At 40.7% G+C, this 20,721-nt stretch overlaps 4 protein-coding genes across 4 annotated transcripts in view; all 4 read right to left on the minus strand.

Moving 5' to 3' along the window:
• Positions 1-1,509: 1,509 nt before the first annotated feature.
• Positions 1,510-3,140, minus strand: LOC6727627 (tubulin alpha-3 chain). Its single transcript, XM_002102968.4, has 3 exons — positions 2,847-3,140; positions 2,486-2,789; positions 1,510-2,426 (listed from the first exon to the last, which is right to left on the minus strand). The coding sequence occupies exons 1-3, from the start codon at positions 3,070-3,072 to the stop codon at positions 1,589-1,591; spliced, it is 1,368 nt and encodes a 455-aa protein (XP_002103004.1). The 5' UTR covers positions 3,073-3,140; the 3' UTR covers positions 1,510-1,588.
• Positions 3,141-3,169: 29 nt separating this feature from the next.
• On the minus strand, positions 3,170-5,144 carry LOC6727628 (SPRY domain-containing protein 7). Its single transcript, XM_002102969.4, has 3 exons — positions 4,897-5,144; positions 4,079-4,645; positions 3,170-4,023 (listed from the first exon to the last, which is right to left on the minus strand). The coding sequence occupies exons 1-3, from the start codon at positions 5,138-5,140 to the stop codon at positions 3,926-3,928; spliced, it is 909 nt and encodes a 302-aa protein (XP_002103005.2). The 5' UTR covers positions 5,141-5,144; the 3' UTR covers positions 3,170-3,925.
• A 384-nt stretch (positions 5,145-5,528) lies between these two features.
• LOC6727629 (plancitoxin-1) lies at positions 5,529-7,353 on the minus strand. Its single transcript, XM_002102970.4, has 2 exons — positions 7,194-7,353; positions 5,529-6,618 (listed from the first exon to the last, which is right to left on the minus strand). Exons 1-2 carry the CDS (start codon positions 7,295-7,297, stop codon positions 5,622-5,624), a joined length of 1,101 nt encoding a protein of 366 aa, XP_002103006.2. The 5' UTR covers positions 7,298-7,353; the 3' UTR covers positions 5,529-5,621.
• Positions 7,354-13,300: 5,947 nt separating this feature from the next.
• The window catches only part of LOC6727631 (protein couch potato), a gene marked incomplete at its 5' end in the record, with an annotated part of 46,240 nt that continues 38,819 nt past the window's right edge, over positions 13,301-20,721 (minus strand). Inside the window, 9 exon segments of the mRNA XM_039295493.2 lie at positions 13,301-13,379; positions 14,792-15,378; positions 15,520-15,557; positions 15,895-16,253; positions 16,334-16,536; positions 17,466-17,610; positions 19,152-19,214; positions 19,322-19,375; positions 19,441-19,518. Coding sequence (XP_039151427.1) covers positions 13,353-13,379; positions 14,792-15,378; positions 15,520-15,557; positions 15,895-16,253; positions 16,334-16,536; positions 17,466-17,610; positions 19,152-19,214; positions 19,322-19,375; positions 19,441-19,518 — 1,554 coding nt within the window.

Consider the following 20,721-nt stretch of genomic DNA (forward strand, 5'->3'; position numbering starts at 1 on the left):
CCTCGCAAGGCGCTTTATTAATTCACTCGACGGTTGTTTAATATTTTTACCTCTTTGCAATACCCTCATTTTGGGTACTATGATGACTTGGTGAGATCTGTTTTGTTACATTGATATACCTCTAACTGCAGTCTTCAGGAAAACTTTTCTATTCAAACTAATAACTGCAAAGAATTTGAAGATTGAGGTCATATCCAAAGGATGCATCTTTCTGCTAAGGAAAATAATATGGTTATAAACAAAGATATATTATTTAAATATCCTTTTATATCCTAGAGCTGTAGAGCATTTCCTAATCGACCTTTTTAATTGGGATCCTGAATTGCTGTCTCTTTTGTTGCGGGTGCGGGCTATAGCAATGGTTGTTGTTCCTTTTGTTCGTTGCTTGGTTTGTGGCATAAATCGGCCCCAGGTGCCTCGACGAGCATTTCCCACGGATTAGTGCATAAATAAAGGAGGTCAGGGCAGCCCCAGAGTTAACTAGATATTTCAAATGTTGTGGCCCAGGGGTCGTCCTTCCAGGCCATTCATTTCGTTGCCTTACCAATATCTACCCCTTCAGATAGCCACGTTCTTTTCGCAATCAGAGCGAATTGCTTTATTAGCCTATGTCGAACGGAATAACAGCTTAATTCGCACTAACAGTGCAGCCCACGGTGGTGCTTCTGGCATTTCCTTAAGCTCATTAACACCCCCTGAAAAAGTATATATGAAAATCAAGTTTGGGCTAAAGCCACACGCAGCGGTTCTCACGCTGCGAAACAAAAGCGAGAGGCTCGACTTCAATTTAAGATTAGCAACAGTTAACACACAAAGGAATTGGCGGAAAGGCACCGGGATCTCATGATGATAGTGCCCTTAATAACAGCGGTCATCCTGCGCAAGGACCACACCAAAAGTTAGCCATCCCGCTGATAAGATGGCCAAGTGAGCGGTCTGCGTGCTCTGGCCAAGATCCCTTCATCGATAATCGCGCACTAAGCGTGCGTAAGTCACGTCACACACAGCTGCCAGCGGTGGGGCCACCAAGGGGTTAAGGGACCAGTCCCGCCGTCCCGGGATGAAGATCATCCGAAGATGCCGGATCGCTAAGACCTTGCCCTGGGTGCGATCGCGATAAGCGCGACTTTTGCCTCGGTACGTGCTAAGCCCCTGGGCTGCGATCATTTTAATTATACCCCATATCGGCCCGACCGGCCACGCCCATGCCCATCGGCTCCATATAGCCCCCTTTCATCCGCGCGCCCCTTGCCCCTCTGGCGCTGGGGTCAAGCAACGCAAATTGCAGGCTGGGTCAATGTTTGTTTTAGCCAACCATAAATACTTAATTTGGGCAACGGTTTCGAGCTGACGAAAGCCTCGGAAGAGAAAGATATAAAAGGGCTGGGTGGCTTTGCAGACCGAATGGAAGATACTCTCAAAAGATATTTAGCTAAAGATTGTCAGATAAGATTTTCTACAATTTATAGTATTTTATATGATAGGTATTAGTTCCACTTAGTCTTTAGTAAAATCTTCAATACGTTAAATTTATTAAAATTTCGTTGATTCAAAAATACAGACGAAAGGGGCAGATACAGAGCACATATCAGTCGAGCGAGTCATCCTCCGGATCGGTGTCTCGTCGCGAGGCGGGAGCCGATGCATCCACCTCCAGATAGTCGTGCACCAGCTGGCAGATGTTCTCGGAGGCCTCGTTGAAGTTGCCCTCCTCGAGTCCTTCGCCCACATAGTGATAGACGAAGGCCCGCCGCTGATAGAGCTTGTCGAACTTGTTGACCAGGCGGCACCAGGCGATCCGGATGTTCGTGTTGTTCGAGATGGCCACGCAGGCGCGATTGGTGGGCGCCAGATCGCCGCCAGGAACATAGTACGGCGGCATGTTGCTCACGCCGATCTTGAAGCCCGTGGGCGACCAGTCGACAAATCGGAAAGACCTGTTACGCTTGATGTTCTCCAGCGCCGTATTGATCTCATTGGGTGCGATGTCACCGCGGTAGAGCAGCACACTGGCCATGTACTTGCCATGCGAGGGATTGCACCTGACCATTTGGTTGCTCATCTGGAAACACTGACCCGTCAGCTGGGCCGTCGACATATTGACGAACTGCGAGTGTGAAATGGGTACCAGTGGTGCGTAGTTGATCAGCGGATAGTGGATTCGTGGATATGGCACCAGGTTCGTCTGCAGCTCCTGAAAACTCACGGTCGATCCGCCGCCAAAACGCTGCGAGGCAGTAAAGCTGGACACGACTTGAGCGATGATCCTATTGAGATTTGTATACGTGGGAGCAGGTACATTGAGTGTATTCGCACATATGTCGTATAGAGCTTCGTTGTCCACAATAAACGATACATCCGCGCAGTCCATGGAGAAATGAGCAGCCAGCAGTGCGTTGTATGGCTCCACAATAACCGGAGAGATTCTAGGAGCAAACCAAAGTGCACATGAGTACCAGAAAACATACATAAACACTCAACTTACGAAGGCGAAGGATACACGAGGAACTCCACAACAGTCATCTTCTTGCCAAAGTCTTCGACCAGTCTCTCCATTATGCGAGTTCCTAGCCCGGAACCAGAACCTCCGCCGATTGCCCGAAAGACCAGGAAACCCCTGAGATTTCTGCAGCGATCTGCCACGCGACGAATGGCATTCATGGAGCGATCCAACAGCTCGCTGGCCATCAGGTTGTAGCCCCTGGCGAAGTTACTGCCGCTGTCATCCTTGCCCGTGATCAAAGTATCCGGATGAAAGAGGTTGCGGTAGGAGCCGGTACGGATTTCATCTGGAAAGGAAGATAACAAATTATATTACACAAGTCAAGCTTCTGGAGGAAACATACCTATCACTGTGGGCTCCGTGTCGATCATGACGAGTCGAGGCTGCACACATGGCTGATGGCTGGTGAACTCAAAGAACGTGAGGAAAGAGTCGTCCATGGACGATTGGGTAAGCCTTCCATTGGCCAAAATGCCGTGCTCCAGGCAGAAGAGCTCCCAACAGGCGTTGGCTATCTGCACACCGGCCTGGCCGATGTGGATCTGGATGATCTCCCCCTTTCCGGACATGTGTCATATCTTAATTTAAACCATTAATTTCCTTTCAAAATGTTCTAAAACCAATTCCTTGACAATCTGAACTAGGAAAACTTGCCACACAACGGAGTAAGTACATAACATTGATTTATTGTCCGCGCGCGGATTAATCAGTTTTCGAAGCGTTGGATACGTGTAGATACAATTTATTAGATATACAGATATATTCTTACAATTAGTTAGGTAATTCCGTGCTCGAGTACGTTGCCGTTGTAAATTGGAATGTGTTTGAAGTCCGAATTGAATTGTGGCCACCTAGTCCTACAAAAAAATTCATCTGTATCTGTATGCAGATACGTATCTCTGTGTATAATACAATTGCAGTCGCGAGGTCAAGCTACGTAAATAATTTACAAAACATTAATAAAATTATACAAATACTTTCGGTTTGGGTAGTGCAAGGACTAGAGAGTTTACAAAGTTTATACACCTGATGTCTAAATGAGAACAGAACAGTGCATTTTACGACTATAAGTAAATATGTGGAGAAAATCTACAAACTCACAAGTGAAATAATTTAATAATTTAATAGTTTGTGAGATAGAATTTAGCTTGGAAACTTTTCTTTTTGACTAGAGAAGAAATATGGCAAAGGATTTACTTATACTAAAACTAAAATGTGGACATAATTTGTTTTATACTACAAGTTTATATTTTAAAACTTAAAGTGTGTTTCTTGTAACTAAACTTTTTCATAAAATAAAAGCTTTAAATTACTGAAATAAAATGCTGCCTAAAGTCCTAAAATGCACCGTCTTTAAGTTGTTCTTGTTAATAATTTGTTCTCATGCTGCTAATTTGTTCAAGGCTTTTTTGTGTGGACTATCTAAAGAAGCGACTGTTCCAATAGAATGCGTTCGAATCCTGGTGGTGGTCCGTGCGAAAAATTATCCAAGATAATGTCCAGAATGGCGCCATTGCCCACTGAAAATAGGAAATACGGGTCAAGCTTCTCTTAAGAGTAGTAGAGGTAACTCACCATAAATGACGGGAAAAAGTGCTGCTCCTCGTACATTTCGGAATGGAACCTCCAGGTTCTTTCCATTGAAGTAGAAATTCAGCTCTACATGGTCAAAGGCAACGCCCACAATGTCTCCTTCATCGGGAAAGTCTCGCTGTGGCGATGCCATCAACGAATCACCGATATCCACATCGGATGGTGCCACTCCAGTGGTCATCAGCAGATCTTCCTGCTGCAAATCCTCGATGGCGATGAGTCCGGCCGCTTTGGCAGCGCTATTGTTCAGGATTCCATTGCTCGTCCTCGCCGGCTGAGTGGTGCAAGCAGCCTGCACCACTGGTCGGAACTCCTCCCGGTCATTGTGACGTGTGGCATTATCGGAGCACAGGCACCAGGACTCTCGATCCCCGCCGCCGCTCTTGCGGCTGAGATCCGTTTGCCGCGTTGCCAAGCCCACCGACCAGCTGCCTCCGTGCTGGATCTTCACCTCGAAGTAGGACTTCGACTGGACCAAAGGCGCCGTGGCCAGGACGCCACCAGTGCCCGTTACGCGCAGCTGGTGTGACAGCAGGATAACATCAGGTCCTGCCAAATGGATGATATTTTGTTAGTAAGATACAAGATGGTTAAGCCTCTATTGTATGTACATATATTGCTATCTGATCACGTATCTGAATTGTGCGATAAAACTGGTAATGTGGATATCTTTATTGGTATCACTTGTTATCGAAACAAATTGGTATTTTGGAAAAACACATTAGTTCTCTCGGAATCGCTTCAGTTGAGCATTATTACGATAGTGTAACTTAATCCTTTTATATTTAGTAAAATTTTACCCATATGCGCTGCATCCAGGTGAACATCGGGTTCCCGCAGGCGACTGGTTGCCGTGGGTTTTCTCATGTGTCCTCCATTGAGACAGGTGCGTAGGCAGCAAAACATCCCCAAATCTATATAGGTTTTGCGACTCTGTTCGTATAATCTAGTTTTTACTTGGATTTCAAAAATCGCCAATAATTTTCGCTTCTTGGCTTGGTTTTGTTTTTGTAAACAGCTGCTCTCTTTGCAGCTGATGGTCATACTGAATTTGAATTATCTGGTATATGTGATAATTATGGGTAGAAGAGTGACGGATAGGTGGTGCTATAAATAAATAAATATATTCATCAATGTAATATGCAATTAACACAATTATAATTAATTTATATATGATTTTTAATATTTCAATGTTTTTTGGCAAATAGTTTTGAAACAGCTGTATAACTAAGTAAAGGTTAAGTACGAGCGCCACCTAGTTTTCAATGCGTTTTTTAGTACCTAAAATGTACTACAAAAGTATGTTGGAGAAATGGCGCTAGCGAGCGTGCGGAAAAGAGCAGAAAGAAGAAGAAAAGGTGCCTTAAATTTGAAATTTAAATTATTAAATGCAAATAAGTTCTTTGTATAAATAATACATTTTTGTAACATCTTTCATTTTCTTTTATGCATTAAAAGTAATGCAAAAATAGTTTTTATTTTATATTTGACGCAACTCTACAAATGGTCTTTGTAAATCCAGATTCTATTCCTGTTCGGCGCACTTGTCGTAGTTGGCGACCAGCTGGCGGTACAGATTGGATACCCTGGCGCTCTTGTGGCACACGGTTCCACCACCACGGTGCAACTGACCTTGTTGCCGGTTGATGTCGCCCACACAAATCCAATCTCCGCCGCCAACTCGCCAATGGTAGATTAGAATGCCCGTGGGGCGAGATACCGCCCACTTGGAGTGATCCTGGGTAGTCTTAAAGTCCACCGATAGCTCCGGATTGGAAATGGACTCCACGTTGAGGATCTTGTCGGACTTATCGCAGCTATTCGGTAGGTTGCCGGCACCGTCGCGCCACGCCTCCACGAAAAGACTGACATCCAGAGTGGGTGCGACCACATCGGCGTACAGCTCCACATTGGCGCGTCCACTCTTGCCAAACAGCCGGAACTTCTTGCCGTCCAAGCTGCGCACCTCCAAGTCATTCTGGAACGGTGTTTCCGTCCGCCACTGACCATGCAGAGCTCTTTCCAGGCTCGGGAACAGCTCATCGGAGCGAGTGGCCAGCGGATTACGTTGGTAGTAGAAGTGCGGTTCATTGTACACCAGAATCTGACCAACCTTCTCCAGATCCTCGCCCTTCAGTGTGACGCAGAGCATGCTCTGCGCGTACTGCTCGCCGGAAGTGGGGTAGCTGTAGTCCGGAAGCGTGGGAAATTTGGGCACCGAGTGGACAATCCAAATAGCCGTCTCCCCGTCACTGGCCACCACTCCCTTGGCATGACCACCGCTGCTGAAAACAGTGCCATTCGGCTGCTGATCGTTGTAGGCGGCCAGCAGAGTGTGGCTGGGATCGGCGTTCAAGGGGTTTAGGGTCTGGGCAGGCAGCGATAGGGGGTCACTAATGAACTTTCCCGACATCTGCCAGGTGTCGTAGTTCTGGCTGGTCACGTACAGGTACTTCAAGCCACTGGTGTCCTTGCCCAAATCGTTGTGCTGGTAGTGCTTGGGCAGCTTGTAAAGGTGCCACCTAAAATGTAAAATGAATATTTAAAGAAATTATTAAATAAATTAGAAACACGATTATTTAATCAAGAAAACCTCTCAATCTTTGGAAACTCGTTTTTAAGATATTAAAAAAAAAGCTAATTACCATTTAATCTATTTTTGGAAATTAAAAAGTATTTAAAATGATGAGATTGTAATCAAATTAATAGTGTTTGTTTTGAACTAATCGTTTGAATTAGACTAGCAAGCAACGTGGAATTAATTCTCTCATTTTAGGAAACAAAATAATATACTAATTACTTTTTAATTTCTTGTGACACAGTATTGTATAATTATTATTAATTTTTCCGCTTGAACTCATTATATTCAATTTGTTTATCTTTTGGAATAATCTCTATTCAGCAGTGTATATAAATAACTAAAATGCGTTGTGTTTGCAAATTGTTAATGATATGCAAACAGGGACTACAGAGAAATGAAAAAGTGTCAATATTTATAAGTAACTTTCTAATGAGCAAATCAGCACATTAGATAATGCAAGTTGATGATTTATGAGCTAAACTCTTTATTGTTCGTTCTGTTAACCGGAATACTTACCAATCTACATCGTTTCCAGCTTCATCCTTACAGGAAACCTTAGACTTAGCTTCGGTTTGGCTGAGAAACCAAACGAGCAGCAAAATGAAGCACTGAGATCGCATTGTACAACCTTCAAGTTGCTCGGCCGGAAAACAACTAAATAAGTGTCAGTGAATCCAATCCAATCAACGTCTCTGCTCATACAGGGTGTCTCAGGGTGTCTCTTAATCTTTTTCGATTTCTTCACTAGGTAAAAACGCTTGAATCGAGTGAAAACTGAGATCCTTGCTGTTTGCCTGCTTTATCTAGCAGTTGGATTTGTAAATATGTAAATGTGCGTGGGTTTTTACCCAGCCCATCGCCACATGGTCGGCTATCTGAGGGGTCAGCCACTTATTGCGAAAGATCAGTCGCACAGAGAGGTCGCTGATAAGCCGAGCTAACTAAATGCGGCTACAACGAATATATTATACCCTATTATATATATTTGGCTTCATTTTTATGGATATTAAAAGAAACTACTGAGAAGGATATTTGCCCAATCTGTATCTCATGATAAATACCTACCCATTTCTCCATCACATAACCATCCATCCAACTGGCGTTGAAAAGAACTCCACTTCTTTACAATTACACAAAACAATTGTTAAAGTTTTTATTTATTATTCGTATTGTATTATTATAATTTGTCGCCTGCTGAAAACTGCGATTTGTTGCTCTGCTCCCCGTTTGCTTGGCAGGGCATATCGTTTGTGCTTTCCTCCTCGATCGTGATCGCATGAAAATATTATCGTTATCAAATTGTATAATTTGTCTTGCGGGCGAGCCCATCAGCTATTATTGAATTATATTGGAAATAAACTGTCTGGTAAATTAATTGAATTCAACTTCGTTAGTTCTTATCGCTTGGTGGCTGTCTGTGAAAAAATGGTTCACCTTTCATTCTGTTTCGGATTTCCACTGATCTGTTCTGATCCGATCTGATATGATATTATCAGATCTGTCGGTTTTGTTCTTTTCTGTTTTGCCAATCGTTTGGTATTGCCATTTAGATTTATATTTAACTTAGGTGTACCGATTTGTTATGTCATTTCTTTGGTTTCGTATGCAACAATACATTTAAACTCACAATACAATATTTTCGCTAAATATTTTTTATGTTTTTGTATCAATTTTTTCATAGTTGTTAATAATTTATTAATATTTTGTATGGTTTTTCATTTTTTTGGTTTTTCAAATATATATATAAAGAACAAGGCTGATATTTATATTTATATATATATATATATACGAGTTTTGTTTCTGCTTTATGTAAGTTTTATAATAATATTTAGCTATACGTTTTGGTTTTCATTTGCTTGAAAAATCAATTTGTTTTTTACAATATTAGCAAAAGATCTTTATTCGATTTGAAAAAAGAAGGTCGTACTTGGTTTCGCGAAAATGTTAAATAAATGAGCCTCAAAATAGACAAATACTTGCCATTTCTTGTAGTTTTTTTTTTTTTAGTTTTAATATCTCAATTAATATTAATCATTATTTTCGTATTATTTACGGATAAAAGTAGACTCAACTGTTGAGTTATGCAAATAAAATTGCATTTCCCGTTAGACTTTCGGCATATTTAATAATTTTATCATTCTCCTTCTTTGTTACCTTTGAAATTTGCTGCGCCTAATTTGCGGCTGCTTTTCATTAATATATGTATATATATATAGTGTATATATATGTGTATATATAGTTTTAATCGGGCACGAGTTTGATATGTTTTGACTTGTGTTATCTCCATTTATCTGCCGGTATTCGGATACCTCTCTCTGCCTTGATATTTTCAATATTCAATATCAGTTACCTTGCCTACTTAACCCTCTAAAGATACTATACATATGTCTGTCTGTATAAGATATAGATATGCATAGTACTTAAGTATTACAAATGTACAGCGATCTTCTCAGACCTGCCAGGTTGAGTACAATGCCATTCTAGTTGGCTCTCCCGCAAATGACTCAAAACTCGAAGTGGGGAGAGAGATGCATATATGTGGTATAATATATTTAATTGTATAGTTGGTTTTAATTTTCTTGCAAAAATTGTCACTAATTCAAAATTCGTTTCTTCAAAGGTTTATCGCTTGGTTGTGTGAGAGTTGGAACTCAATGAAACAATAAGGGGTTTGTTTAACGAACAAAATATAAAGTTTATTATGCGTAATTAATACCGTCAATTGAAAAGTTCTAAGTTAAGGCTACACAAATGATATAAGTATATTTATATAAGGGTTTATCATAGAGGTATACCATACATATACATATAAATTACTTAGAAATTAGTATTAAATTGTTGGTAATTTTAGTTTATTTTTTTTAGGCAAACATAAGGCAATTTCGGGGGCAACTTAAACTAAACAGAAATCAATCAATCAAGTACGCAATAAAAGTATTTTCGAGACACAAATTATAGCCGTACAATAATAAATACAATAGAGTAGGATATATACTGTTACTGATTTTTATCGTTATGTTTACTGTTACTGTTACTGTCTTTCTATTACTGCTGCCACGTATGTAGATATGACATTACTAGGTAAGCATATAGCTAGCATTATGTAAGTAGTTCCGTAATCTATTACTAAGCTTTCAATCAGTTATGCTTGCTTCCCCCTTATTTTTTGGTAACTGCTTTCTGCCTTTTTGCGCTTACAATGTTTAAAAATTTAAAAACCACATCAAAACATATCGGTTTTATGTTCCTTAATAATGTTGCTTGTAAAAGTTTTCTTCTCGCTTTGTTCTTTATCCGTTTTGCTGATATGTATTTGTTATTTTCTCATCATTTGTAATTATTATTAGGTTTTCGTTTGTTTCAAAAATGTTTTAATATATGCGTATGTATATTCATATAATGTTCCCATAATTCATATTGTTTAGTTTAGTTTTTCTGTCATTCATTTTAGCTTGCTCTAGTTTATCCTTTACGAGCTAGGTTTTCATCTTCTGCTGTGTTTTCGAGATATTCCCAATTTTTAGTTTAATATTTGCATGCTGCAGATTTGTAAAATCTGGATGTATATAGAGCTATGAAATTTAGTTTAAAGAATGTCTGGAAATCAAGCCTCGAAATGGTTTTTTTTCTATTTGGGGGTGGGGACTGAACAACCTTGCCAACGCGCTGGTTTTCCCTCTTCCTATCGCTTCCTATCTTCAATGAAAATTGCACAAGATTTTCCCAGATGCACACACACGCACGCACACACACTGTTGCACACTCACACACTTATGCGTACTTCCATTGCTTTTGTTGCATACTTTTGGGCTCGTCGACCACACTTAGGCGCTAAAAATTAATTTCGAAAATATTTCTTTCGTACTTTAGCATCTATCGATTTTTGTTTCGTTATTTATGCTTATTTGTAGTTGTAAATATTTTTGTTTTCCATCGTCGGGCTTTTTGTTTTTCTTAATTGTTTTTGAAAGGCGCAATTTTATGATATGCATTAGTATATTATGTATAATTAAACATTTTTCCTTGCTTACACGCTAAAACTTTAACTAATTTACTTGTCTTTGTGGTGAGCGTGTGCGTGTGTGTGTGTGTTAGGATTACAGACTTATAAGTAGACCTCTGTTCTTAACTCCGAATGATGATGCCTCTCAAACCAACGCGATGCTGGCGAAGAGATGATATTTTTGGGCAAGAGGAAAGCACGAAATGTAATTGGACGGAATATGCATTTTACATTCGACTAAAGTTAGACGGGAAATAATGTAATTAAATATTTAAAGAAAAATTGTATGGAAAATAGGGCTAAAACAGTACCAATTAGTAAATGTTTCTCTTTTTGTTTCATATTTCCTTCTAACAATTGTGGTTTTTTGTTTCAAATATGCCTTTGGTATGTCTAGTCACGTTTACCCTAAACTAAGCTTTAAAAACGTTTAAAATTAGTTGATTTACTCGTGGGTTTCTTCTGTTTTTGTTCAACAAATTGTGTGTGAATTGGTTAACATAACTTGTTTAATTAGTAAGGACAACTTTGGTAAAAATTTAAGATTTTATCCGTATATATATATACTTATATTGGTTTAAAAACAAGGCTGAACGAACTCTTTCGAAAACCATTCGAAAATTATGATGTAAAAAGCTTGCTTACAATTTGTTTTCGTATTTAACTATATATAGTTGTTAGCCTTTAAGCTTTACATTGTTTTTATTAATTAATTATAGTTGGTTTCTGCTGTTCTGCTGCTCTTGCATTTAGTTACAATAGAATTTGTCTTTGTCGCTTTCTTATGCTTTGTTACGTAAGATGATATGCCATTGATTTTATTTACTCGTCCTTGTTTGCTGTTACCTCTTAAACACTCTCCCCACCCTCGCACGGTATCCGATATTCGATCCCTACGCATCCGATCTCGTCCTGCACCCTCCCCCCCACTAAATCGATCGTTGGTTTAGCAAGAAATGTGATTTGATTGTTCTAGCATTTCGAAAGTTGGTTAGGAATAGTTTCTCACTATGTAAATGGAGTCCTGCGGATTTGGGGGCCTCTAGTAAAGTTCAAGTCTTTGTAGGGGAAACGCAGAAAAGTCTCAACCAAAAGTGGCAGAAAGAAAACATAGAGTTCTGGGCGGAAAGTTTGGAGTGTCCTGTGCCAGCAGTTTCAGCATTTCTGGTTTCTTGTTTCTTAAAAATCGTTTTTTTCGAGTCTTTGCTTCACTACAGCGCACGTGCAACGTTCATCCCATGTCGTCGATAGGTCTTATCGGGTAAATTTGAAATTCACATTTAAATTTTGTTATGCTTACGTTTGTAACAAATAAATTTCGAAACCAGCTTTCAGTATTCCTCAATATAAATTTAAATTTATACGATGACGTCGACTACTCGTTGTGGTTGGTTTTGTAGAATTTTCTTGTTGAGTAACATTTTGAAAATTTACCTTACTAGTTATACAATTATTACATTAATGCATACATTTAAATTGTTTTCTTTTGGTTTTTTTTTTGTTTCATATTACTTTTCATAATTCTAGAAAGAGAGCTATTTAAAGGGCACATTCGGTTAAGCTATAATTATATACTTTCTTCCTCCCTACACTTTGTTCATAATTTATTCCCTTACGCTGTTTGATAAATCGAAAAATTAGAAATTATGAGATTAATACGAATTTCATGTCTCAATTCCTTGTGTGAAAAGTCGGTTAGGTTTCGGGGATTTTGAATGAAGGGGAAGAAGTAACAATAAATGAACGCAAACATTTCACAAACAAAAACTTCAAACAAAATCAATTCATCAAGCTACAAAAGAACTTTAAATGGATATTGAATAACAAACAAATTCTCGATCAGCTTGCTCTATATATATGTTTGTATATATAGGTTTATGTATATATGTGTGTATTCGTTTATAGGGGGCATATCGGCTGTATTTGCAACTAACTTAGTTAAGTAGTTCGCTCAGCTTTCGATCTATGGTAAATTGTATATTTTACTACAAGTTTATCCCGTTTTTGGTTTTCACTACAAATCTTTTGTTGCCTGTCGAAAAATTTCACTAAACTGGGGTTATACACGGCTGCTTCCTCTCCGTCACATATAAATTAACTTCTTTTTGCATTTTTGTTTTTAGTTTTTTTTTTTTTAGATTTTTCAACATTTTTTTCTTTGTATGCCTAGAACTAAAGGTTCTTACTCCTCGCATGAATCCGTTGCATGCGGAGCTTCTTTGCCTCGATTTTCTCAAACTCAAATGTGGCCACTTCAGGCTGCTATGTGACTGACTGCCGGCAGCACGTACGAGTAGATGTGGTGCGGCTGCATCTGCTGCTGCTGTTGGTGGTGCGGCTGGTGGAGCTGATGTGGGTGGTGGTGCGGCGGCGTCGTCGTCGTCGTCGCATAAGGTCAGGTTGCTGTCGGCGTCATCAAGAACTGCTGCTGATGGTGATGATGATGGTGGTGGTGGTGGCTCAGGTGCTGCTGCTGTGCCTGCTGTTGCTGCTGCTGCTGTTGCTGCTGCTGGTGGTGCTGCTGCTGCTGTTGCTGGTGGTGCGCTGTCTGGTGGCTGTGGTGGTAGTGCTGCGCTGCTGTGTGGTGGTGCTGCTGCTGTTGCTGCTGCGTCTGGTGGTGCACTTGCGTCTGCTGTTGCTGCATTTCGCGCTCTAGCTTTTTAGCGAGCAAATCATGCCGTGATTCCATACCCGCTCCTCTGGAAATAATTTGCAAAGTGAGAGGTACAATTAGTTTTTGTCAGTGTAAGTGGTCCAACTACGGGTTTCGGTGGTGCTGGCTATTTAAGTGGTTATTTGGGAACTACTCATGCTCAGTATTCTAAATCACTTTTTATGGCTTCTAATTTTCTATTTATTTTAATTAGTTGGGGTAAATATTTGAGACTAAAGAACATAAAATAAATAAAATATATAAATTTAATTTAGATATAGACTTTAAAATACCTGAAAAAGTTACAATAAAATCTAGTCAAACATTTTAATCTATATGTAATATGGTAAAGTTCATTTAGGCAGGAAAACCTTCTTTTTAAAGTTTTCTTACTTAAAACTTAAATAAATTGTTGGACTTTTGTACTTTATAAAATCGCAATTTCCATTAGTTAGTGTTAAAATTTATGGCAGCTCGGGCATGCTCACCCCTCGATATGCAAATTGATTTTCAAACAACCTACAATAAAGTAAAGTACCGACCATGCCTTGAACAAAAGTGGTTTAAAGCCCGAACGTTTAACGTGGTTGGGTTAAGTTGGTGGGGCATTCAAGTGGGTTATGTGTATGGCAATATAGGTGTGGCATGCTGCGTTTAATTTTGCATTTTTTATAAAGCCGCTGCCACTGCTGCCGTGGCTTTTTCTTGCAGCAAATTGAAAAACATATTTATGTGGCCGTTTGGCATTTGAAGTACGTGAGTCAAAGCCCACGTTATGTGGAGATAGAGTGGTTGGCGGGGCAGTCTCCCAGCGGAAGCTGGCATTTAGGAAACGGATGTCTATGAGGAAGTCCCAGCAGCACCTCCTCTGGACCCGCTCCACTCCCATTCCCCTTCCCCCACCTCGTTATGGCTGCCAACTTTTTGTGTGCTACAATTTGTGTTTAAATGCGGCTCCAATTGTTATGGCTAAGTGTGTGTGAGTGTGCGAGTGCGCTCCGGAGTTCGGGCCAAACTCATATGGTTTTGGCCATCCCTTAGGTAGGTTCTTACTTGTTGTTGCTGATTGCTGCTGGATTGTTGCTTGCTGCTGATGCTGCTGCTGTTGCTGTTGCTGTTGTGGTGTTGGTGGTGGAGGTAGCATGCAAAGTAAACGGGCAAGCTTAACAATAACAATTTGCAAAATTTTATAAATAGTTAATGGGTTTCCCCTTTTATATTTTGGATTTGGGTTTCAGGTTCTGTGTTTTGGTTGAGGGTCATGCATTCGAGGGACTTTTGGGCCTGTAAAAACCTTTTTGCGGATTGAAAGGCTTATTCTAATATTAATGGGCCAAGGGCTAAGCGTGTGTGCAGTTTAGTGGAGCAACTTAATGATAATGATGGGGGTTAGATTACACTACACAGACATACATAGAAGAAACTTGGTTCATTTGGTTCACCCAGAATAATACATACGTCTCTAAAGAGATGATTTTGGTGGTGCTGATTTGGATGATGAAGTTGGTGGTGCTGTAGTGAGTTAACAACAACGCTAGTGGTGCTGCTGTGGGTGGTGGTGCTTGCTGCGGTGCATGGTGCTGCCACGGTCAGTTGGAGTTGCTGCTGCTGCAGGTGCATCTGCTGCTGCAGTTGCTGCATCTGGAGTTGCTGCTGCTGCTGCTGTGCCGACGGCGGTGGTGCTGGGACCAGCAGATGCTCGACCCCCCCACCGCCGTTCAGGATGTACATGGGTGCTGGTGGTGGCGGTGGTGCAGCAGTAGCAGCAACAGCAGTGGGTGGTGGTGGTGGCGGTGCCTTGGTGTTCATTATGGTCACCTCGTTGATCATTTTGCTGCGCGCAAACTCGATGCGGATGGAACCGCGATCCGAGCTGAGCAGATATTTACCCTGCAGCTGCTGCATGGCCTGAGACGCGGTCGGTGGGTCCTTGAACTCGATGAATGCCACCGGATGTTGCTGCACCGCAGCGTTGTTGTGGTTGCTGTTGCTGCTGCCACTGCCGTTACTGGTGGAGCAGCTTGAGCCAGTTGCTGTTGCCATGGCTGGTGGTTCAGGAGCAGTCACAGTCGCAGACGCAATCGCAGATGTGGTTGTTGTTGTGGAGTAGGAAGTTGAAGTTGGTTTGGTTGAGGTCAGAGTTGAAGACAAAGTAATAGGCATAGAATTTGTGATTGGGTGCGTACCTTTTGTGTGCATTCGTAGGCGACAAAAGCCAGGCATACTGTGCATATTATTTATCATAGTTGGGTATATATAATTTGTTGTTAGATATATATGTCGGTTATCATGTATCATACAAGAAGAGTGATCGGGTGGGATGGTGGGCAACAAACGAACCAAGGAAGAGAACGCAAAAGTTTTCGGTTAGTACTCGGTTAAGAAAGTTCACAAAGTGCCATCAAGAGTGGTGGTTGTTATGGTGGTTATGTGTGATCGTGATCGTGATCGTGATCGGGTGGTTTATACTGTGGTGATGGTTTCCAGTGATCCCAGTGCAGTTTTCATTGTGTCTCAAAAGGATTACAAAGTACGTTTGGCATTATTCGTGTGCAATTTACCTAGAGAACACCTCCTTCAGCTCGTGCTCCGAGACGAATTGCCCCAGATTGGCCACAAACAGCGTGGAGCAGGGCGCATTGGCCGCGATCTGTGGATTGCCCGGATGACTGGCGTTGTTCGTGGATCCAGCCGGGCTGGCCAGCGCCGGACTCGACAGATAGTGATGATGTGAGGCAGCAGCCGCTGCAGCGGCACTTGCAGCGGCTGTCGCAGCAGCACTCTGCGGTGCAGCAGCAGCGGTAGCCGCTCCCCCGCCTCCGCCGGCTGCTGCAGCTGCCGCAGCCGCAGCCATGTGAGCCATCGCAGCTCCGGGATGAATAGCAGTTGTCTGATGATGTGGCGGCATGGTCATTTGAGTCTGCAAAGTGGGTTAAGAAGAATATTAATAATCTTTCTCTCTTAGATGTTTCTATTTTTATTGGAAATAGTGACACTTACTTGATGCATCGGCTGCTCCATTACTTTGTCTGTATTTAGTCAGAGATAGGAGCGCACTGGCACCTGCGGATGCAGGGCCGGATGCACTAGCGTTGCATGCTGCAGTGCAGCAGCTCCTGGCAATTCGGCGGCGGCGGCTGCCGAATAGGCTAGCGGATGATGCCATAGCTCCGGTCCGCCCGGAAAGAAGGGACCGCCCAGATCTGCGAGTCGAGAAGAGAAATAGTGGGGTAAATCAGATGGCAGCTCACCTAAGTGGGGTACTAATTGAGTATTAAACACTGGTTTTAGTTGACAAAAATCTAAATGGTAAAAACAAGAACGGTTTCCAAACGAAAAAAAAAAAATATATTAAGAAATGATTTTTATGCTTAAAGTTCGTTGCCTCAGTCTTTTGTTAAAACAGCTTATTTCTCAATGACTCTAAAATTAATCTCTCTAAGTTAATTAATTGTTTTAAACATTCTTTAGGATGAAGCTATAGAAGCCTATTTATTCAGTACTAACTTTTAGCTCTTTGGCTCATTTTTTTTCTATTTTTTGTAGGCGTGTCTGGTCTTTTCGTGTGTGAGTTGCACAAAATGTGGCAAGTGATCAAAGTGCAGTACATTATATATAGATGTTGTAGTTATCGTGGCTGTAACCTAGTTGGGAATATAAACAACGCAATAGCGACTCGAAGTATGCAGAGATAACAACTTGATATGGTAGATATAGCATACAAAAGTATTTACGATATATATTTGCTGTTATATATATGTATATATATATATTTAAAGTTGTGTGCACTTGAAGCTAGTTTGGTTTTGTTTTGTTCGTTTCCATATATAACATTTTCAACTGCTCAATTGTTGGATAGATCGGTGTAAGAGTGTGCGAGTGTTCGGTGTGTTCGGTGTGTTTGTGTGTGGTTTTGTCAATAGTTAGGAGGAGGTGCTCGAGTACGCCTTCGGTTCGGATTTCTTGTACCCTTAAACATAGTATCGGTATTTCATAGATATCAACTACATACACAAAAGGAAAACAAAACAAACTCAAAGAAATTAGCAGCTGCCGAGTTCTTTTGCTTTTGATAATTTCTCGTTACTGTTTTTATATTTGTTTTATTTTTTGTTCATTTTTTTTTACTTACGTCCAGTGAGTGGGTGCATCAATGCAGGATGTGAGGCTGTTGTCGCTGTATTGGGCTGTGGTTTGGGTTTGCTCACTTTCGTGTTACTCTTGGCGAATTCCAAGCGAATTGTTTGGGGCATATCGGGATCGAAGCGTACACCCTGCTGTAAATGATCAGATCAAAATACAGCGGTTTGTATTTTCCATTGTTTTCTTTTTTTAAGTAATTTATACTTTCGGCAAAGTTCAAAGGTTTCGTGGGAGACTTTTCAAGTAGTTCTTTTGCAACAATTCGCCAAAAATAATTTTGAATGTCGCGTGAAAGTAACGTTAACAACAAAAAACAAAAAAAACTGTGGTCAAACTTGTGTTTCTCATTTTTTGACTTGGAGAACTATTGCTTGGGGTTTTTTTTTGGGGGGCGGGAGACATTCAACGCGTAGCATTTGTATTACGTGGTGCCTGCTCGGTAATCTGAGTTTTGGTTTTGGGGGTCGTGACAGCTGGTTTTGGCTAAGTGTTGCTATGGATTGGGGTCTTTGGGGGAAAATCACTTGAATCGGTTAAAATCCTAGGCATTTTTCAATATTTTTCAATCACAGTTTTGATAATACTACAAAAATCCAAATACTGTCGTTATGAAAATGATTTGATTTTAAAATCATGATTTTTCTAAACATAAACAATCAATACACATTTTTTGTTCCTTTGGAAAAGTTTGAAAATATCGATATTTAAGTTAATTTCTGAAAAATGTGTCTTCGAACTAAATATTCTTTGCTGTTCTTAGTTTTATTTCAAGGCGAACTATAAAATGACTCAAAAATGCTTTTAGCTTAAAGTCAGGACATCAGGATCTCCAAGGATAATTATAAGTTGTTTCAAGGAACTTGAGGGTGCTCTTCCAGGGGCGGTTGGCTTTTGGGGGGCGTGGCTGGGGGACATGCACCACAGGCTTGAGACGTTGCTTTTCGTTTGTTGGTGCTTTTTGCTTTGCCATTTTGCAGATTTTTTGCCAGAGATGGAGGTGTGTGTGTGTGGGTGTGATGAGTGTACCAGTTTACGTGTGTATTTGTGTTCTCTGCGTGTCAAAGAGTTTTCGTAGAATGAGCAAATAATAGGGGGGGATGCAGATACCAAAAACAATAAGATAACTCAATGGCAAGTTAGAGAGAGATATATAGAACGACAGAGAGAGAGAGAGATATAGATACATAGAGAGAGAGAGAGCGGGACAGCAAAGGCTAGACAGAGAGGGAAACACTTAATGCGATTTGGTGAATTTTAAGATTCTTTCTTTCAAATGCAAGCACGTGTTCGTGTGAATCGTTGTTTGTTTGTTTGTTCGTATTTTGTTTGCTATCATTTGTTTTTTTTGTTTGGTGATTTTTGATTTTTGGGTGATGCAAAAGGAGCTTGCAGCTCGATTTTTGAGCAGCGGCAACGAGGGGCCTAAAGGTATTTAAGCCAGGCAATACGAGTATACAAGTATTTTGGTTATTTTCGTAGTTTCAGTACTTTTTCATTGGGTGCTTTACAGTTCTTATGTTATGTGTGTAGGTTTCATTTGCTCTTGTCGCTGAGAAAATATTTCTGGGATTTTCTGTTTTTGTCGCATTGCTCATACAAATTTGCTAAATCATTTTGGTGTTTCTTCGATTATAAAAGGTACAGAGATATGGGTGTATATGTTGTGCATATTTACCTGCAGATCCTGTTTAGCTGCCTCAGCTCCAGCTCTTGTATGGAATGTCACAAAGCCAACGGGCTGTAAATATTTTTAAAAATGATTAAAAGATTGAAAGGTAGTTTAAAAAATTAAAGAAAATTCCAGGATTCAAAAATAAAGAAATAATGAAGAAAACGTTTACTTACCGATGCAGTTTTGCCATTTTTGCTAGTTACTTTCAAAAGAGATCCTTCATAGCCCTGTTCGTGTGTAAATGTTGTATTAATAAATGGTTTAATTTAGTTTAAATATAATGCAAACCCACCTCATAGGCTCTGAATAACAAATAGAGCTCGCGCGGCTTGGCGTCCATGGGCAAACCACTGACGAAAAGTGTGCGAACCTGCAATGATGACAAGATAGATAGAGAATCGTTAGATGATTGCTAGTTCGCAAAACCAATTTCCCATGATTACATAATTAAGTTGAAACTGTCACGTTGTCGCTGCGAAAACACAAATACAACCTTCAGCCTCAATTTTCAACTTCAAATGTTTGTAATGCGCTTTGTGCGCCACCAAACCCGCTGTGCCCCTCATTTGGCCAAAAAGTTCATGACACCAAACGCACACGACATTGCGAAGGGCGGGGTGGGGTGGCAAATGGGTGCGGGTGGTGGGGGTCACATGTACCCACTGATAATGAAACCAAATGGAATAAGCGCCATAAACGCTGAATTCATTATGACAACGCCAGAGACGTGACTCTTGTTCGTTGGACGCAAGGGGGGATGGTTGGGGCAGATAGGCGGGTGTTGGGGGTGTGGCAAGTAGGGACCAGGGGAATACGTATTACAGGTGAGTCAGGTAAAACCAACACACACATGTGCCGTGCTGCAGGGACTAAATGAGTCCCCAGTTCTGACAGCTTTTTATTTTTAACACCTAGGCGAAAATGTTTGAGTCGAGGTGGCGAGCGTTACTTTTGAGCGATGTGAATGTGAATGTGTGCAACTGGGTTACATTTCCACTCGCTCTGCTTAATTTCGTCCTTTTTTCGGGCTGGCATTTTGTGCTGAGCGGGTGAATTTACTTTGTTGCTGGTCTTTAAAGCTGTAGCGTCATTAGCTTAAAGGTAAAATGTATAATGGTTTCAAGTAGTCTTGCACTCAGCAGGTGTCTTCAGCTAATTTAAAGCATAATTGTGCAGCTAATTCAAACATTTTCTTCAAAAAATACATATTTGAGAACTAACTAGCTTACTTTCTATAAATTTCATTAGGCTTTCTATCTTTCCATTCAAGTTCATTTCTGATTTCGATCATGGCCACGACTGGCTTTTTAAAAAGGTACAGCTTCCATGACAATGAAGTTTACATTTTTCCGACCAACTGATTTTTCCCAGTTTTTCATCCCCTTGCGGCGCACATGTTGTGTTCAAAATTAAAACGTGTTCTATCATTGCCATCTACCTACTTCTTTTTTGTTTTCCCTGCTGTAATCTACTGCAAACTCTGTCCTTGTGTGTTTTAAATTTGTTTTTATAGAAATAGCGATACAGGTTGGCAACATGTCACGCATACTATCAATTCGGAGTAGCTGTATGC

Source organism: Drosophila simulans, chromosome 3R, assembly GCF_016746395.2.
Source record: "Drosophila simulans strain w501 chromosome 3R, Prin_Dsim_3.1, whole genome shotgun sequence".
Lineage (NCBI taxonomy): Eukaryota > Metazoa > Arthropoda > Insecta > Diptera > Drosophilidae > Drosophila > Drosophila simulans.